Here is a 16,528-nt window from a genome sequence, read left to right as displayed (position 1 = left end):
GGGGCAGGCATGGTTGTATAGAGTAACCATTGAACTTACCACCCCAAAATTCGATCAGCAGGCATACCCACAAACTGGACCTTTCCTTCTTTATTTTGTTTTGTTTTTCCTTAAATGGACTGGTAGAAATCCCAGTGTGCTGGCCCAGCATCTTAGTGGGGCAATGAAATAGAGTAAAAAAAGAAAACAAAGTGGACAAGTAGTACCCTTGTTCAAATGTAAAGGGTCTAACTAGAGTTCTAGTTAGAGCTCAGAGATACTGGGCCTTTGTGAGCTCCTGCTACCCAGACCACCATCACCACCACCAAAATAAAATGTTACTTTCCCTTTGGAGATTAAATATATGACACTACTATGATGTTTGAATCTCTAGGGTAAGATTATGGCATATTGAGGATAGCAGTCAATATTACTCCAGTGGTATTGCAAGGCCAATAACACCTAATGTAGTGTTACTGGGATGGTGAGTTCCAGAAGTACAGTTATAGCCTACTATTAAGTGAAAAAAAAGAACTGTCCACTAAAATGTTTACATGGCAAGTGTTCACCTCAAATGATGGAGAGGAGTGCTTTAAAGTCCCAATTACTTTAAACCACACTTAAGAAATAAGGGCTATAATGATTTACATTTTAGGCTAGATTGTGCCTAGTTTCATGTGGGTAATCCACACTACTCCAAGTATACCTCTGTTGGAGTAGATTTTGGAAGGTGCAGAAAAGTATACAGGTAAGTATGTACCTTAGAAGTACATGAGTTGGTAAAAGTTAAAATGAACCCCTCAGTGCTCTGGAGTTACCCAAGGCATAAACTCCAAAGAAAAACACACATTAAAGACTTGCAATAACAATCCTGGACTCCAGCTGCCAAGAGGTAAAGTTACATAATAGCAAAACCAGTGTTCTCATCCAAATACCGACCTGCAGTAATATACTGAGCAGAGGCCATTTCTCCTGAAGCTCTTAAGGCACCGCCATACCTAAAAGATTCAGATAATTTGCATGCAATTAAACGAAATCATATAAAATAATTTTTTTAAAATAAACACCAGGTTTTTAATTCACAAAAGAGGGGAGTGGATAAAATGGTCAGATAGAAATTAAAAAACACATTCTGAAAAAGGGTTCTGGGGAGATTCACTGAACTTGATGTAATCCAAGTATTTACCTCCTGGCAGCATACATCCTCTAGTTCTTTGACACCCCCCCCCCCTCCCCCCAACCATCATTTCTGCTATAGTCACGCTGAAGCAAAGGAAAGGCTGGCATCCCTCAAATCACTTTTGCTTAAGGGTAAATGAAAAATAAATTAAAAATTTGATTATTTTAATTCTATGTACTTTTGCATACACTCTACTTCCATTTAATTCTGTCCCCCTTCTCTTCCTGTTTCTTGGAAGAGGAGCCTTTCCTTGCTTAGCACATGAAAAGTAAGGCTGAACACTTGCCTAACCACAGGTTTCTACTGCTTCACATGGGAGCAACAACATCTGCTTCCCAAAATGATTTGAGCCAAGGTGGGGAGGAATAGCCACACTCAGTGGTTAAAGCAGATCAAAGCTATGGGGAGATCACTAGTTCTGGTAGCTATTGTCACACATCTCCCTCTTATGAAACAATGGAGTGTTGCAAGGGGAAGACAATGGGGACAAGAGAGTAAGTAAACAAAAGAAGTTCATGTCCCCAAGCAGGTTCCCAGCCAGCTGGGGGGTAGGGGTGGAGGGGAAAGAATGTGCACCAAAAGCATGGAACAAGATGGGGCACATTTCTGGTGTGTCCAATCCTGATTTCTACCAAGGAGAAGAATGTATTTTAGAAAAGCACAGGAAAGAGGGAGCACATGCAGGAGTTACTCCTTAGAAATTTCTGAAATATCCAATGCAACTTCCTCCAGCTTACGAGATTAAGATATTTAGGGTCACTGTGGATAGTTCTCTGAAAACTTCCGCTCAACGTGCAGCGTTTGAAAAGGCTAACAGCATGTTAGGAACTATCGGAAAAGGATAGAACATAAGATGGAAAATATCGTAATGCTACTATAAATCATGGTGTGCCCACAACTTGAATATTGTATCCAGTTCTGGTCACCCCATCTCAAAAAGCATTTAGTAGAACTGGAAAAAGTTAGAGAAAGGCAAAGATGATCAAGGGTTTGGAATGACTTCCATGAGGAGAGACTAAAGAGATTAGTTCAGTTTAAAAAAAAAAAAAAAAGAGATGACTAAGGGGGGATATGATAGAGGTCTATAAAATCATAAATGATGTAGGAAGAGTGAACACAGAAGTGTTCTTTACCTTTTCACACAATACAAAAAATAGGGGTCACCCAATGAAATTAATAGGCAGCAGGTTCAATACAAACAAGAGGAAGTACTTTTTCACACAATGTACAACTAACCTGTGGAGATCACTGCCATGAGATGCTGTGATAGCCAAAAGTATAACTGGGTTAAAAAAAGAACTAGGTAAGTTCACGGAGGGTAGGTCCATCAATGGCTATTAGCCAAGATGATCAGGGACTGAAACCCATGGTTGAGGCAACCCTAAACCTCTGACTACCAGAAGCTGGGAGAGCAAGACAAGGATGGATCACTCGATAACTGCCCTGTTCTGTACATTGCGCCTGAAGCTCTGGTATGGGCCACTATTGGAGACAGGATACTGGACAAGATGGACCATGGTCTGACCCAGTATGGTAGTTCTTATGCTCTTAAAATAAATTTTGAATAAAATTTATAGAGCTGGTGGGCACCCTTTCTTCCCTGCTCCACTCAGAGGGAAGTAATGGATGGAACAGATCTTTCTTTAAGGAGGAGTAGGTCAGGTACATATTTTCTGTCAGGTGATGCTGCTGCTTCACTCACTGCTGGGCAAGTCTGGGAGCCTCTCCTGCTACTCCTATATCAGATTCCTCTTCCTAATGAGCCCTTACTTTAGTACGTAGAGGAGGAGCTCTGAGGAAACAGGCTCCTCCAAGATAGGAAAAGGGATCTGTGCTTCTCTTACTTCAACCTTGGACCTGGCTTCCACAAAAATTGATGTCAGGAAGGACCAGGGAGAGTATCCCTTTCATCAGAAAGAGGTACATCAACCATGGGAAGCTAAAGGGGGACGACACTCCTAGAGACCTCAATAGGATAGTTGATGTGAAGTGAAACCAGAACACTAAGCTTGCCCAGCTGAGCTAACTCAGCTTTACTTCCCTCCTCACTATCCTTTTGTGCTGCCATCAAGAGAGAGAGGGTGAGTCCTGCAAACACCATTCAGAGCAGTGAATGTGTCTTTTTCCAGGGCTGGTTTCCCAGCAAATAGAATACTGCCACCTTTTATTGCATCCTGCCAGTTTTATAGGATATATCTTGACACTCACCCATGTAATATTTAAGATACTAAATACAGCACTAAAACTAAGTGTGAAAAAGATTTCCTGACTGAAATTAAGATTTATGGGATTTCCCCCCCAAGATTATTTCTGAACAGTTTTCCAGTGTAGTTAGATGTGTAAATTTTACAGCCTAGAAACAGCTATCAAAGTTAATACAAGGCAACGTTGATGCCAGACTCATTACTTTAACAGTCAAATCTTGATTATTTAATAGAATGGAAGGCAATTAATTTGAGTAAGTATTTGGATAATCAGTATTACTGTACATGTTACTCCTGGGGGAATTCTGCACGACTGTATGGGTGCAGAACTCATGTCCCCTGCAGATTTCTTTGTTTCCCTGCAGAAAAATTACTCTCTGACAGGGAATCAAAGGGAAGCTGCAAGAGGGATCACGTGCCACTCCCCAGCAGCTCAGGCGCATCCTTTCAGGCACCTGGGGCAGCCAACAGTGAGCTAAATTACTGTGGGAGGACGGGGGGCTTGGGGACTCCCCAGGTGGTGCTTGGTCAGACCCACCCCCAGTCCACCCAACCCCCATGCATCCAGACTACCCCCCACCCCTGACTCAGACCCCTCCCAATCTTCCCCCATCCAAGTCTCAACCCCACCCCGCACCTGGCCCTCCCCAGCTCCCCCTGGTAGCTCCTACCCTGCAATGGGATCAGCTTGCAGTCCCATCTGGGCTGGGGGAGGAGCACACTTTCCCTGCACAGAGTAGCTGGGGCTGGGTCAGACCCACCCCCAGAAACCTCCCCCAACTGCAGGAAGCTCTGCACCCCTCCCCCACCACTTCCTACCCCCATCGCTCCTCAGCTGCATGGGGAGGGGTCACTGTACAGGGAGCTGCTCCCCCGTCCATCCAACCCCCATGCAACCGGAAGCCCCCATACCCAGACATCCACACTGAGCCTCATGCCCTCCCCCCCCCACCCCCGCCAACCCTCCCTGCATCTGGACCCCCAGCAAGCTCCTCCCCCCCTACATCCAAACCCCCCAACGCTGCACCCAGACCATCTCCCCACCAAGCCCCACCCCCTGCTGGGCCCCCCGCATTTGAACCCATACTGCAAGCCTCACTCCCTATTCACCTGGACCCCCACTGCACTGAGCCCCAACCAGCTGCATCCGGACACCCCCCCCCCAGCCCCACTCTCCCAGCACCCAAACCCCCCTGCCACACCACTAAGCCCCCCCCCCACTGAGCCCCAACCACCTTCACCTGACCCGCTGCATAGTCCCATTGCCCCTGCAGCTGTAACCCCATCCCCCATCACATCCGGACCCGCCACTGAGCTGCCTGCACCCAAACTGCCCCACCCAGAGCCCTCTTAACCCACACCTCAATCCCTTCCATAATAAGCCCTTCCATACTTGGATTCTGCTGTGCTAAGCCTGCCTGCCCACAGCTGGTACAGAGGGGCAGGGCCCTGGGGTGTTTTCTGGGATAGGCCTGGCCCTCACGCTGTTTCAGGGTCGAGTGCAGCCTCACCACCGAATCCACATCCCGGCATATGGGGGGTGGGGAGGGGTAAGAGAGCTGAAGGGTGATCACAGAATTCACTCAGGAGTACTGGGGAAACCAAGTCAAGTGCAGAAGTGTTAAGAGTTTGATCATTCTACATGAGTGAAGTAATCCTGCCTAAATGACCATTATTCCCACAATTCTTGAATGTTAAAGACCTCTCATATTGTATGCCTGTTGGCTCGGTCACTGGAATTCTCCAAAGGTAAGTCTGGAAGAACAGATTTATTTATCTTGCTGACCCTCAAGACGGTAGCAAAATCCTCCATGCATTACTCACAATTAAATCGGTGTAGAAATTGGCTGTTTCCACACCTCAATCTAGAAGAGTCAGGAAAATTAGGAAGTACCAAGTGTATTAAAAAAATGCTTCTGGATTTATAAAACTAAATCTTTCATTGTGTTGCCAACAAAATGTAACATACTGAACATCACAAGCTATATAATCTGTAATTGGACAGTTTGCAAACTAGTGGACAGAGTTATGGAAAAGTGTTTTTGCAAAGAAACAGCACTGTTTCTTAAGTTAAATGCATAACAGGTTTTTTTTTGGGGGGGGGGGGGTTTTCTTTTTTTTAGGAGAGATCATAATACTTTAGACGAAAACAGAATATACGTAAACCCAAGAAGAGTAGATGATCAAAGTTCAGCAACCTGCCTAAACAGTTTTGTGAAGTCTTATTTGCAGTAGACTGGATCAGAATTTGGATGTGAACTTTTTTAGTGAGACAGAACCAATTCTCTATTAAAAATATTTTAGCTTCTATAAATATACAGCTGCTTTGACTTCTTAGTAAGGACAAAGATGTAACCAACACAATGATTCTATTAGTCTAACTCTATTAAGACGACAATTTTACACAACAGACACTTCATAATCCAAAGAAAACAATTTTAATCTTAGTACTTTTGTACTGAACCCTACCTCTTAAGGGCCTCTTTCAGTTCTGGCACAGAGCGGATACACTGAACTGTAGCATTCATGTAACAAGTGTTGCCAAGATTTGTCAAACCACATGGTAACTCCATCTGCCAAGGAAATATACACGGTGCTTGAAGATTTAAGAGACATTTTAAATTATTTTGGTATAAATACTGTAACTCAGACAGTAGCTTGTTAGGACAGATCTGAAATTAAAGAAACCTGATCAACCATGTTACATCAAATTTTATCTACAAAAATAAATTTGAATTAATAGATTTATTAAAGTATTTATTTTTAGTTCTATTATCTTGTTAGTTTGAAGTATTTCACATTTTGGTGCACTTTAGTGCTTTTAAAAACATTCAAGAGTGCTTCATTTTATTTTTGTGTACGTTTTGGTATAGTGAACAGAATGAAATTTAGAGGGCAAATCTCCTAAAAGGAAGACATTTACAGAGGTTCCAATTATAATCAAATTCAAACTTTAAAATATCTTTTTTCTTGCTAATTGCCTTGATAATCTTGCATACATGTTTTTAATGATAGTTGTAATATAATCAAATCAATGTTAAAACAATGTCTATGTTCTCAGCAGAACTCTGAAAAGTAATGAAATACATAGTTAAATTGTTAAAATATTGCTTTTGCTTTATCATTAGTTTACAGGGAGGAGTTTAAAAAGTTTTTTGAATTTCTGAGGTCCTGAAGTTTACATTTTAAAAATATTGATCTAACTTCTTAAACAAAGAAAATGGTCATACTAATGTAATAACTGGACCATAACAATTTCAGGAACCATTAGAAATAATTGCACAAATATATTATGATATTTTGTAAAGCTTATTTAATAAAAAGTGAGCCAGATATCAGGAAAAATTGATTTGTACAAAATGAGTCAATTACGCATTTGGATAAATTTTTGGGAAAAAGCATTCATCTAGCTACACAATCTGTGTTAGTGTGTCTGTTAAAAAAACAGAGAATAGGCATATTTGAAATTCAGATGTCAAAAATTCAGGGACATAAAATTTGGTAAGAGAAAAAACAACATGTAAAATCCTTCAAATTTGATCCAAGATTGCTACGTCTCCTTGTTCACCTCTATTATTAATAGTTAGTGTAAGTGACTGGATAGCTCTAGTCTCATAGGTATATATAATGTAAGTATCAATTATTTTCCTCTTGGACCATAGGCGGCTCTTACGTAAGTATTAAAATACATGTCAGTCCTAAATTACAAAGCCATCATCATATGGCTATTTATAATTGGCTACTGTACATGTGGAACAATAGTTCTGTGTTCAAAAGTCATGTTGGCTGTTTTATGTTAATCAAAAAAAATACCATAAAGAGCTTCTAGTTCAGATTAAGGACAAACAAAACTATTCAAGTTATTAACAAAAAAAATACATCCCGAACTAGGGAAACTTTTGTTTTCAAACATTAAGTCAATTTCCCCCCCCCCCCCCCCCCACAGATCCCCCTCTCACAAAGAAGATTCCTTCTACTCCAACAGTTTAAAAAAAAAAAAAGTTTCAAATTTTCAACTGGGAACCAATGTTCACATAAGGAGACTAGGATATTTTTAGGGTGCACTATTATAAATATAAAAAAGCCACCAAATAATTTGACACTACTAGTAGTCTTTGTTCAAGAGAAGCCCAGGATCAAAAACACAAGGACGATACAAGTCTGGCTTCAGATGCCTCTCCTGAGCCACATCTTGGAAGTTTGTACTACAGTAAAACCTGAGAGTTATGAACACCGTGGGAATGGAGGTTGTTCATAATTCTGAACAAAATGTTATGGTTGTTTTTTAAAAGTTTACAACTGACTTAATATAGTTTTGAAACTTTATTGTGCAGAAGAAAAATGCTTCTTTCCTTTTTTTTTTTTTTTTAGTAGTTTACATTTAACACAGTATTGTATTGGCTTATTTTTCCTCTAGTGCTGCTGCCTGATTGTGTACTTCTGGTTCCAAATGAGGTGTATGGTTGACTGGTCAGTTCGTAACTCTGGTGTTCATAACTCTGAGGTTCTACGATATGCCTCCCCATGATAAGGCTGGTTCAAGCCAAATGATATTAGTTAAATGATATTAGTTAAATGAGCTATAAATTAAAGCAAACTTTTTACCATTTCTTCCAAAGTCACATTACATTGTCAACACCTTCAGGTTTGTTAGATACTAGAAATGATAAGTAAATAAGTTATAGTTTACGATCCATTTTTAAATAAACATTATAAATACACTGAAAAGTGCAGTTATCCAAAAGATAACAGGAATCTAAGGTACAAAATATGCTTACAGCTGAGGCTAACTGCTCTTCCGTCATGTCTTCTACAAAGACAGGTCGAGCTACCGGTTCCTCAGGGAGTGCCTCTGCAGAGCCCATCATTAATAAGGTCATCCCCTGTAATATAGCAGATATAAGCAGAAACTTTAAAGAACATCCATAAAATACAAGTGCAAGAAAGGTAGAAATCTGCATACCTCTAAAGTTTAGTAATTTCGGATATCTCCTATTGGAGGTAAACTAAGTGTTCTCTTACAATGTCTATTTGATACTGCATTATTGTTTCTAAAGACAAAGATAACCAATGAAACAAAAAATGAAGTGAATCTATTGCTTTATTTTATATTTATATTGAATTATGAATCACCCTTCCTTCATGAAAACTAAGAAAAAGATTTTAGTCCATTAATCTCTAAACAGTACTACTAACTTTGTAATTATGTAGAAAATGCACAATAGGAAAAATTTCTTAGTATTTTTTATGCAAATTTCCATTTGGCCTGGACACTATATCAGTCAGTAGCCAAGATCTTTCTAATAAACAGCTGTAACAGGTTCCAATTAGGACTAAAAAAATTAATGAACCACAGAATACCCTTAAATGAAAACTCCCACCGTTTTTGACCCTTCAGAGTCAAAAGTCTTTCATACTCCAGTACTGTACAAGGGAAATTACTTTATCCTCCTTTTCTTCGAGCTTGGGCCTCAAGAAGTTAAGAGCCAGAACTATGTTCAGATTTGAAAGGATAAAATAAAGTTTACTAGAATCTCCACATGCATGTGTGCAAAAGTTGCTAATTATTCAAGTTCAGACTACTCTGAATAGGAAGAAATTCACCCTTCTTTGGCTAAGGATTTGGGGAAGCTTGAGAGGGATCTTGTTGAATTTACTACCATGAAGACTGGCTTGTGGGTTTTGGATCTGTGTGTTCTCTTGGGATGGGAATACTAAGAGGAGGGGGAAGAGCGAGATGCCACCTCTGAGGACAGGGGAGCTATTTGAGGAAGTGAGAAATATTTGATCAAGGGTGGCCAATATGGCATAGATATGAGGGGAAAATGGGTTGGGGATGCTCCACAGTATTGCCCAGAGAACAAGAAATGGACAGTTAGGGGAGAAAGGTACTGGTGCTATGACCTTTCCTGGACCAGTGTGTGCAAAAGGAGCTTGCCATCGGGACAACCTGTGTGGCTCCACACCATAGACATTTACTTCCCCTTCGACCAACAGGTCAGTGTTTGAAAGTATGATGCTGGTGATGAAAGGGGTATATCAAAAAATAAGTAATAAGTACCCAGAGACTCTCCCCAAGTAGTATAAATTCTTTAAGTTATCCTGAAGTGTGGTTAGATTATTGGAGGAAGGCTACCAGCACTGGTACACAGTGCAAGACCAGAATTTTACCTGTCTAGCCCTCAACACAATAGTATGCAAGTGCCTTTGCCATAGCTCTTTGATCTACTGCACCACCCTGCTGATACTGCATAGTTGTGCTGGAGAGCTACCGCCAGGCTAGGGGAATCAAGCAACTTTCCCCTGTCTGTTCATTAAAGATCCCCTCCCTACCAGACTGCTGCTGAAGCTAAGAGAAAGGAACTACCAAGTTCCTACAAGAAAGAAGAGAACCATCAGGGAGAGCTCAGGAGCAACCTCTGCCTTTCCCTGGTCAGGCAGAATATTGGATAAATAATATGGATGTGTTGAGTAAAAGTGCTAGTAGGCTACAGGGAAAGAACAAAAATAAAATCACAAGAATCTCTTGCATTACCCCGGGAGTGGAAAAATAGCAGATAAACCTCATCAGTGAGGCTCGTGAAAGCAGTACAGACCCTATACCAGAGAAACAATCCTAGGAGAGCAATTGAGTGAGTAGTGCCTATCAATGTAAAATGCAATAAAAAAAATTCTCAAGGCATATCAGGAAGACATTGTCATTTCCCCATAGGTCCTAGCTCACAAGGTTCTCTCACCATATTCCCAGAGAACAAATGTTAGGAGACCCAGTGTGGAGATTTTTAAAATTATGCTTAGGTAAGACAACTACATCCTAAAATTGTTAGTCTAAAAGCAGAAAATGTAAAGGCCACTGTGGTTACAAAACAAAGCCTATGACAATTTTGATTAAGTGTATCTCCCATTATTCACTATGGCATTCCTATTTTTTCCTGAAAGTCATAAGACTATCACCCCACTTATGATGGAAGTAATGAGAGACTCTTAAAAAGATCATCACTATAATAAAATGATCAAGTTTTAAGCCGTTTACCAATATGCAAGTGAATTTTTGATGATACTTACATTCTTGATTTTGATGTTGCCCCACTCATCATCCTATGTTTGAAGGGAAGCAAAGGATTGTGTTACTGTCTTACAGTATTTTTAGAAGACTCAAAAAGCTAACTGATGCTTTCACCAACATTAGTCATTTGTCTCTGAACAGCACATTATAGCAAAGTGTTAACACTTTACTAGAGACTATTCTTTTTCCAATCTTGTGTCAATCTAAACTAAAAACAGCAAGGTACTCTTTTCTAGATGGCTCTTGATAGTTTTACAACTAGTCAGCTCCAATATCTGTTTCAGAATGAAGGGAAAGAAGGCAAATTGACCAAATTAAGTCATATTGGCATAAAAAGTGTATGGCAGAGATGCACTGTCTGTTCTGGATTGTTTTCACTGGCCTGCAATTCAGAAACAAGCTAAAATTCGTAACTGAGGTATACAGATAGAAAGTGCTGTTAAATTCTTAAGCAACAAGGAAAATACCAAAGGCGTGGGGAAAAGTTTTGAAATACTGGTTTGTGTTGACCACCATTTAATCAATCTGTATTTTGAAAAACATTTTCCAGTAACAAGCAACAGACCTACAGCATCAACACATCATACTATGTGTTTTCTGAACTGTTCATGGTCATACATTTATACATTTGTAACATTAATGTTCTGATTAACGTTTAATCAACAGTAAGAATATAAACAGAATTAGACAAATACAAGGAAGTTATTGGTGATTTCTACCTTTAGAGCTCCTCCTTTCACCACAACTTTCTGTCTGTCTGGCTGAACTCCAGTCAATGCGAAAAGCTGAGCCTTGAACACCATTGGAGGTTCATCAGTATTCAGCTCTACACCATCAAATTTCTCTTTCCCCCATTTTACATTCACTGCAAAAACAATGCATTACACATGTGGATCATTCTCTTCCACATGAGTTTATTTAGTTTCTAGAATTAACTATGAGTATATAATATTTTACCTAAGAAAGACCTTAGCCCCCCCACCATACGTTCAGTTTCAGGTTGGCTACCAACAAGTTTGAAGAGATTATTCAAGATTCATGTTTCACAATAAAACCAAGCAAAACTATTTCTCTGTCCAATCTTAAGAAGTCATTAGAAAGTTAATCCCCCCCAATCTATGGACCACGCTGATTGCAACTATTATCAATCATGGGTCAGTTAGGGTTATCCCACACAGAATTATACTATGTTCTTCCAAAACAAAACTAATACTTCTGGTGACAAAGGTTATTTACATGAAATTGCACACTGCACATGTCAAATATGTACCCAGACAGACTATCTTGCTTTATCTCAATGGCACATTAACTTTGTAGCCCCAGTTACACCACCACCGTTAAATGCTTTAATGCTAGTACAGTAGTCACAAAATGATTTTAGCCAGTGTAGTTGGACGTAATAGGAATGTCCTGCAGCTCCAGTCATTTACATATTATAGGCAATTGACTCCTTAGCAGTAGAGCTGGAATCCATTCATGGCATAGCATAGCAACTGTTGCTAGGCTAATCCATCACTGACCCATGGCAGAGAAACAGCATGGTTTTCCAGAGGAACTGTAAATCTTCAGCCAGTGGGTTATATCAAATTCTGTTGTATATTTCTAAAAATTATTTCAGAATGTTACTACTTCGTTGAAAACACAAACACAGCATACTCTATAATGAGGCTACATTCTATCAGGCAAATTCATGATAGAAGCAAAATTGTTGTGGCTATCTGTTATGGCAGTATGTTTGTCCCTGTCAAACCAGCAACTTAGGGTTTTTCAATAAAGGATAAAGCAGCTGTGATTTAATAAAGGATTTTCCATTATTTATATAGGTCCAGGATAGCAGACTATGGGAAAATGACCAGTGATTTTAAACAATTTTTTCCACACAGACATAATAATTTGTAAAAAGAGCATGATTTGCCTGTCCTTCTGCATTTTTTCTATACATTTATGATTTGTTTTTTGCCATAAACCCATGACTTCTCCCATTTGTTTCTCATGACAAATAGGTAGCCTTAAGCAGGGTAGTACAGAGTGTTCATTCTTGAAGAGGCAGGTTCCAATCATTTTTGCAATTTGTTCAAACATAAAAAGGCTTTGGAGTACAAAAAAAGAGAGTTCTTATGTAAACCATGCTAATAATCAATTGCACAAGTATCCAATCTGAATGTTAAATATGCTGCAAGACAATAAACCTTATAATCTCAGACACGACTATCTTTAAAAACTTAGTATCCATAGAAATACACTGTACAAAGTTTTTCCATGATTTTAGATACCGTAATAGAAATTTCCAGCACTTTCCAACATACAACTCATCAACTAGTGCCCAATATCTGTGCTCCTGATAAGGAAATAAAATCATTCAAGCAAAGCTTATACAAACAACTAAAACAGAAGTCAGGCTATCTACTGAAAAGCATCAGGGGTGGGGGTCAAGTAATGATGCTTTGGCCATGCAGAATAGAAACAATGGATAATTTAAATGAGTTTGAGATGCCATATTCACCAACTCCAAACAAGGCCCCCCAATTTGCAAACCACAGTTGAGGTTGTAGGGTGATAGATAAATTCACAGTGCCATTTTAAATTCATTGGCCAAGCACTGAAATGTTCTGACCGGCCTTGGAGGGCTGAACTGTGAAATGCACACACACCAGCAATAACTCCCTCAAAAGAGCCACCAGAGAGTGGGAGTTTCCAGCTCTTACAGCTTTTGCCAGTAACTTTCCTTGGTGGAAACCGCGGTGGGTGGGATGAGATGCAATTGTGCTAAACTGCAACTTCTTTAGTATGAACTAGAATACAGTGCAGCTTTAAAAAAAAAAAAAAAAAAAAAGCACAGGCTGACGGGCCTACATTAGGAAAAGTGAGAGTAGAATTATTTGTTATTTGGTGAACACCAATGTGTTTAGACAAATAGGTAAAACCAGTATCAAAGGTGTTTAAATTCTCTGTATATACACCCCCACAGCACACACTTGCTACATTGCTTGCTTTTGTAAAGCACAGGAAGTGTCCCTCTCCCCAACCTCCAGGAGCACGAAAGTAATACCTATAACACCAGGCTGTGGTGTTTACAGAATGCAGCAGACGTGATTTGTTTGCATTTCTGACACTGTCCCACACGAGACTCTCATAAGGAAACTAGGGAAATGTGGTTAGAGGAGATTACTATAAAGTGGGGGCGCATCTGGTTCAAAGCCTGATAGCTGCTGCTTGTCTACACTGGCTCACTCTGAGCCAAGAAAATCTATCGAGTGGGTCCACGGGCGTGGGGGAAGTGTCTGTCCGGGGTCCACCCTAGGGGCATTTTCTGGCGCTACGGGGCATTATTAAACAATTAAGCGAGTGACCCACCGGGGAAAGGCGGGAGCGCCCCACGCGGGACCCTAGCTGCGCCTGTTCAGTCGCTCGGTAACTCACGTGGCCCGGTCACCGCCCACGAGTCGCCCCGGGATTAGAGAGACTGTTGCGTGCTGCCCCCAGGCGCGCGCACACGGGGGAGGCCCGGCGCCGGCCAGCGCGGAAGGGCCCGGCTCACCTGAGAAAAGCGGCATGGCGGGCGGGCGGCGTGTCCCGAAGGGGGAGGGGGCGTCAGTCAGCGGGCAACGGCTCCGGCGCGTCCCACTCTCAGGGTCTCATTCAAACCGGCCCCTCACGATGACGCTGCAAGCGGAGCCCGGGCGCCGGAAGCGGTGGGGGAAGCAGCGCGCGCAGCTCCGGAAGGGGCGCCGGGGCTTCCTGTCACATGGCCGACTCCCCACTGCTGCGCCCGCCCGTGCCTTGGGAGCCGGCACGCCCCCCAGGCTCGGGCGCAGCTGCGGGTGGCTGCGCGCGCACTGCCGATCGGGCGGTGGTGCCCGGGGTCAGCCTTCACGAGCCCAGCCCCCTCCCCCACCAGTCCGAGGCCGGCTCAAAAATCACCGAATTTCCCCCTATTCTCTGCGCTGCTAACTTGCAGCCAGGGGCCACCTCCCGGCCCGCCAAGCTAGGTCGGGTTCCTGGGCTGTTCTTTCTTGGCCTTTCCTAAGAAACTTGCCAACTCCTGGGATTTTATCGTTTGGGGATTTTTAGCGTTCTCCTTAAAGCCGCAGCTGCTGGCAGCAAGCGAGGGCGTGAGAATCCCAGCAGTCACTCTGGCTAAGGCCATGGACGGTTCTGGGGGGGTATAATTACAGAGGAAAGCTTGACAATGTAAAGCAAGTGCATGGAAAAGGCTCAGAATCAGAAAGCAGAGAAAAAGAACCCCACCTTTATTGTTTTAGGGCAGCCTCGTGAGTTTGAGGTAACCCTATCTCACGATAGGGGGGCTGAACTCACGTTGAAGGGTAGATTCGGCAGTATTGGTACAATTGTCATTTTGTGATAGGAATACTTGTCAGCGCGGAACTGTATTGAAAACACCAAGTCACCCAATAACCATTAGTACAGTGAAAATTTTTACTCGTTAGTAATTGGGCTTATTTCAAATTAATGTGCTAGCTTTTGAGGTTCCATAGACAATGAGAAAGCTAGCCATCCCCATCAAGGCACCTGCTTAATCTTTTCTCTATCTTTTGTGCCAAAGTTCATATGAAACTGGTTTGCTGAAGTCTGAAGAGACTTAATAGTGAATGGGAATAAAAAAATACACAGAACTGACTATTCTCCATAGTTTTGTGCAGTTTCTCTGATTGGTGAAAGTAAATTAGCTTTTTCAGTATCTGTCAATCGTTTTTACCAGTAATTCTGGAATATAGATTAGAGCACAGCTATCTCTTGCTGTCTGACTGGACGTGTCATCTTTCAACTGTAATCACTATAAAAGTACAATGAAGCTGCTTATGTGTTTTTCTGAGAGTATAGCCCAGGGATAGGCAACCTGCGGCATGTGAGCCGATTTTCAGTGGCCCTCACACTGCCCGGGGCCTGGCCACCAGTCCAGGGGGGCTCTGCATTTTAATCTAATTTTAAATGAAGCTTCTTAAACATTTTAAAAACCTTATTTACTTTACATACAACAATAGTTTAGTTATATATTATAGACTTATAGAAAGAGACCGTCTAAAAACGTTAAAATGTATTACTGGCACGCGAAACCTTAAATCACAGTGAATAAATGAAGACTCGACACAGCACTTCTGAAAGGTTGCCAACCCCTGGCATAGCCTAAAGCTTTTTTATTTTCAGTAATTTAAAAGTAATCGCAGAAGTGCTGGAAGAAAAAAAGTGTGAAAATAAAATTTCAATAACTCCTGTTTGTGCCCCCCCCCATTTTTTTCTATTGTGCAAGCAGCTCTGCAACTCAGCCGTCAGTAAAATCCATGCAACATTGTCTCTAAAGCAGGGGTGGGCAAACTATGGCCCGTGGGCCACATCCGGCTCGCGGGACCATCCTGCCCGGCCCCCAACCTCCTGCCCTGGGAGGCTCGCCCCCGGCCCCTCCCGTGCTGCTGCCCCTCGCCCGCAGTCTCGCTTGCTACGCCGCTCTGGACGGTGGGGCGGTGAGCTCTTGGGGCAGCACAGCTGCAGAGCCCGGCCTGACCCAGTGCTCTGTGCTGCGTGGTGGCGGTGGCATGGCCCGGCTCCAGCTGGGCAACGCGGCTGTAGCACTGCCAGCCACCGGTGCTCTAGGCAACACGGTTAGGGGGTAGGGAGGGGTTGGATAGAGGGCAGGGGAGTTCGGAGTGGTGGTGTGGATGGTGGTCGGGGGGAACGGGGTTGAATGGGGGCAGGGGTCCCGGGGAGGCAGTCAGGAAGGAGGGGGGGTGGATGGGGCGGCAGGGGGAAGTCAGGGGACAGGGAGAAGGGGTGGTTGGATGGGGCAGGGGTTCCAGGGGGGCCATCAGGAATGAGAGGAGGGGTTGGATGGCGCGGCAGGGGCCGGGGGTAGTCAGGGGACAGGGAGCAGGGTGTGTGTGGATGGGGCAGGGGTCCCAGAGGGGCCGTCAGGGAACGGGGGGGTTGGATGGGGCAGGAGTACCAGGGGGGCAGATAGGAGGTGGGGGCCGGGCCACGACCCCCTCCCCTAACCAGCCCTCCATACAATTTACGAAACCCGATGCGGCCCTCAGGCCAAAAGTTTGCCCGCCCCTGCTCCAAATAATGTGTGCTTGCGGGTCT

At 42.7% G+C, this 16,528-nt stretch overlaps 1 protein-coding gene across 1 annotated transcript in view; it reads right to left on the bottom strand.

Annotated features, from left to right (window-relative positions):
• Positions 1–14,141, bottom strand: part of USP14 (ubiquitin specific peptidase 14) — a 33,053-nt gene extending 18,912 nt beyond the window's left edge. Inside the window, exons 1-6 of the mRNA XM_065398047.1 lie at positions 13,968–14,141; positions 11,149–11,294; positions 10,429–10,461; positions 8,142–8,246; positions 5,833–5,936; positions 919–977 (exon numbers count right to left, since the gene is read on the bottom strand). Of these exons, the coding sequence (XP_065254119.1) occupies positions 919–977; positions 5,833–5,936; positions 8,142–8,246; positions 10,429–10,461; positions 11,149–11,294; positions 13,968–13,983 (463 nt within the window). The 5' untranslated portion in view covers positions 13,984–14,141. The remainder of the gene's footprint in view (positions 1–918; positions 978–5,832; positions 5,937–8,141; positions 8,247–10,428; positions 10,462–11,148; positions 11,295–13,967) is intronic.
• Positions 14,142–16,528: the final 2,387 nt, after the last annotated feature.

Source organism: Emys orbicularis, chromosome 2 (genome assembly GCF_028017835.1).
Source record: "Emys orbicularis isolate rEmyOrb1 chromosome 2, rEmyOrb1.hap1, whole genome shotgun sequence".
In the NCBI taxonomy this organism is placed as follows: Eukaryota; Metazoa; Chordata; order Testudines; family Emydidae; genus Emys; species Emys orbicularis.
Note: the sequence above shows the minus strand (reverse complement) of the source record. Positions and strands in the feature narration are given on the sequence as shown.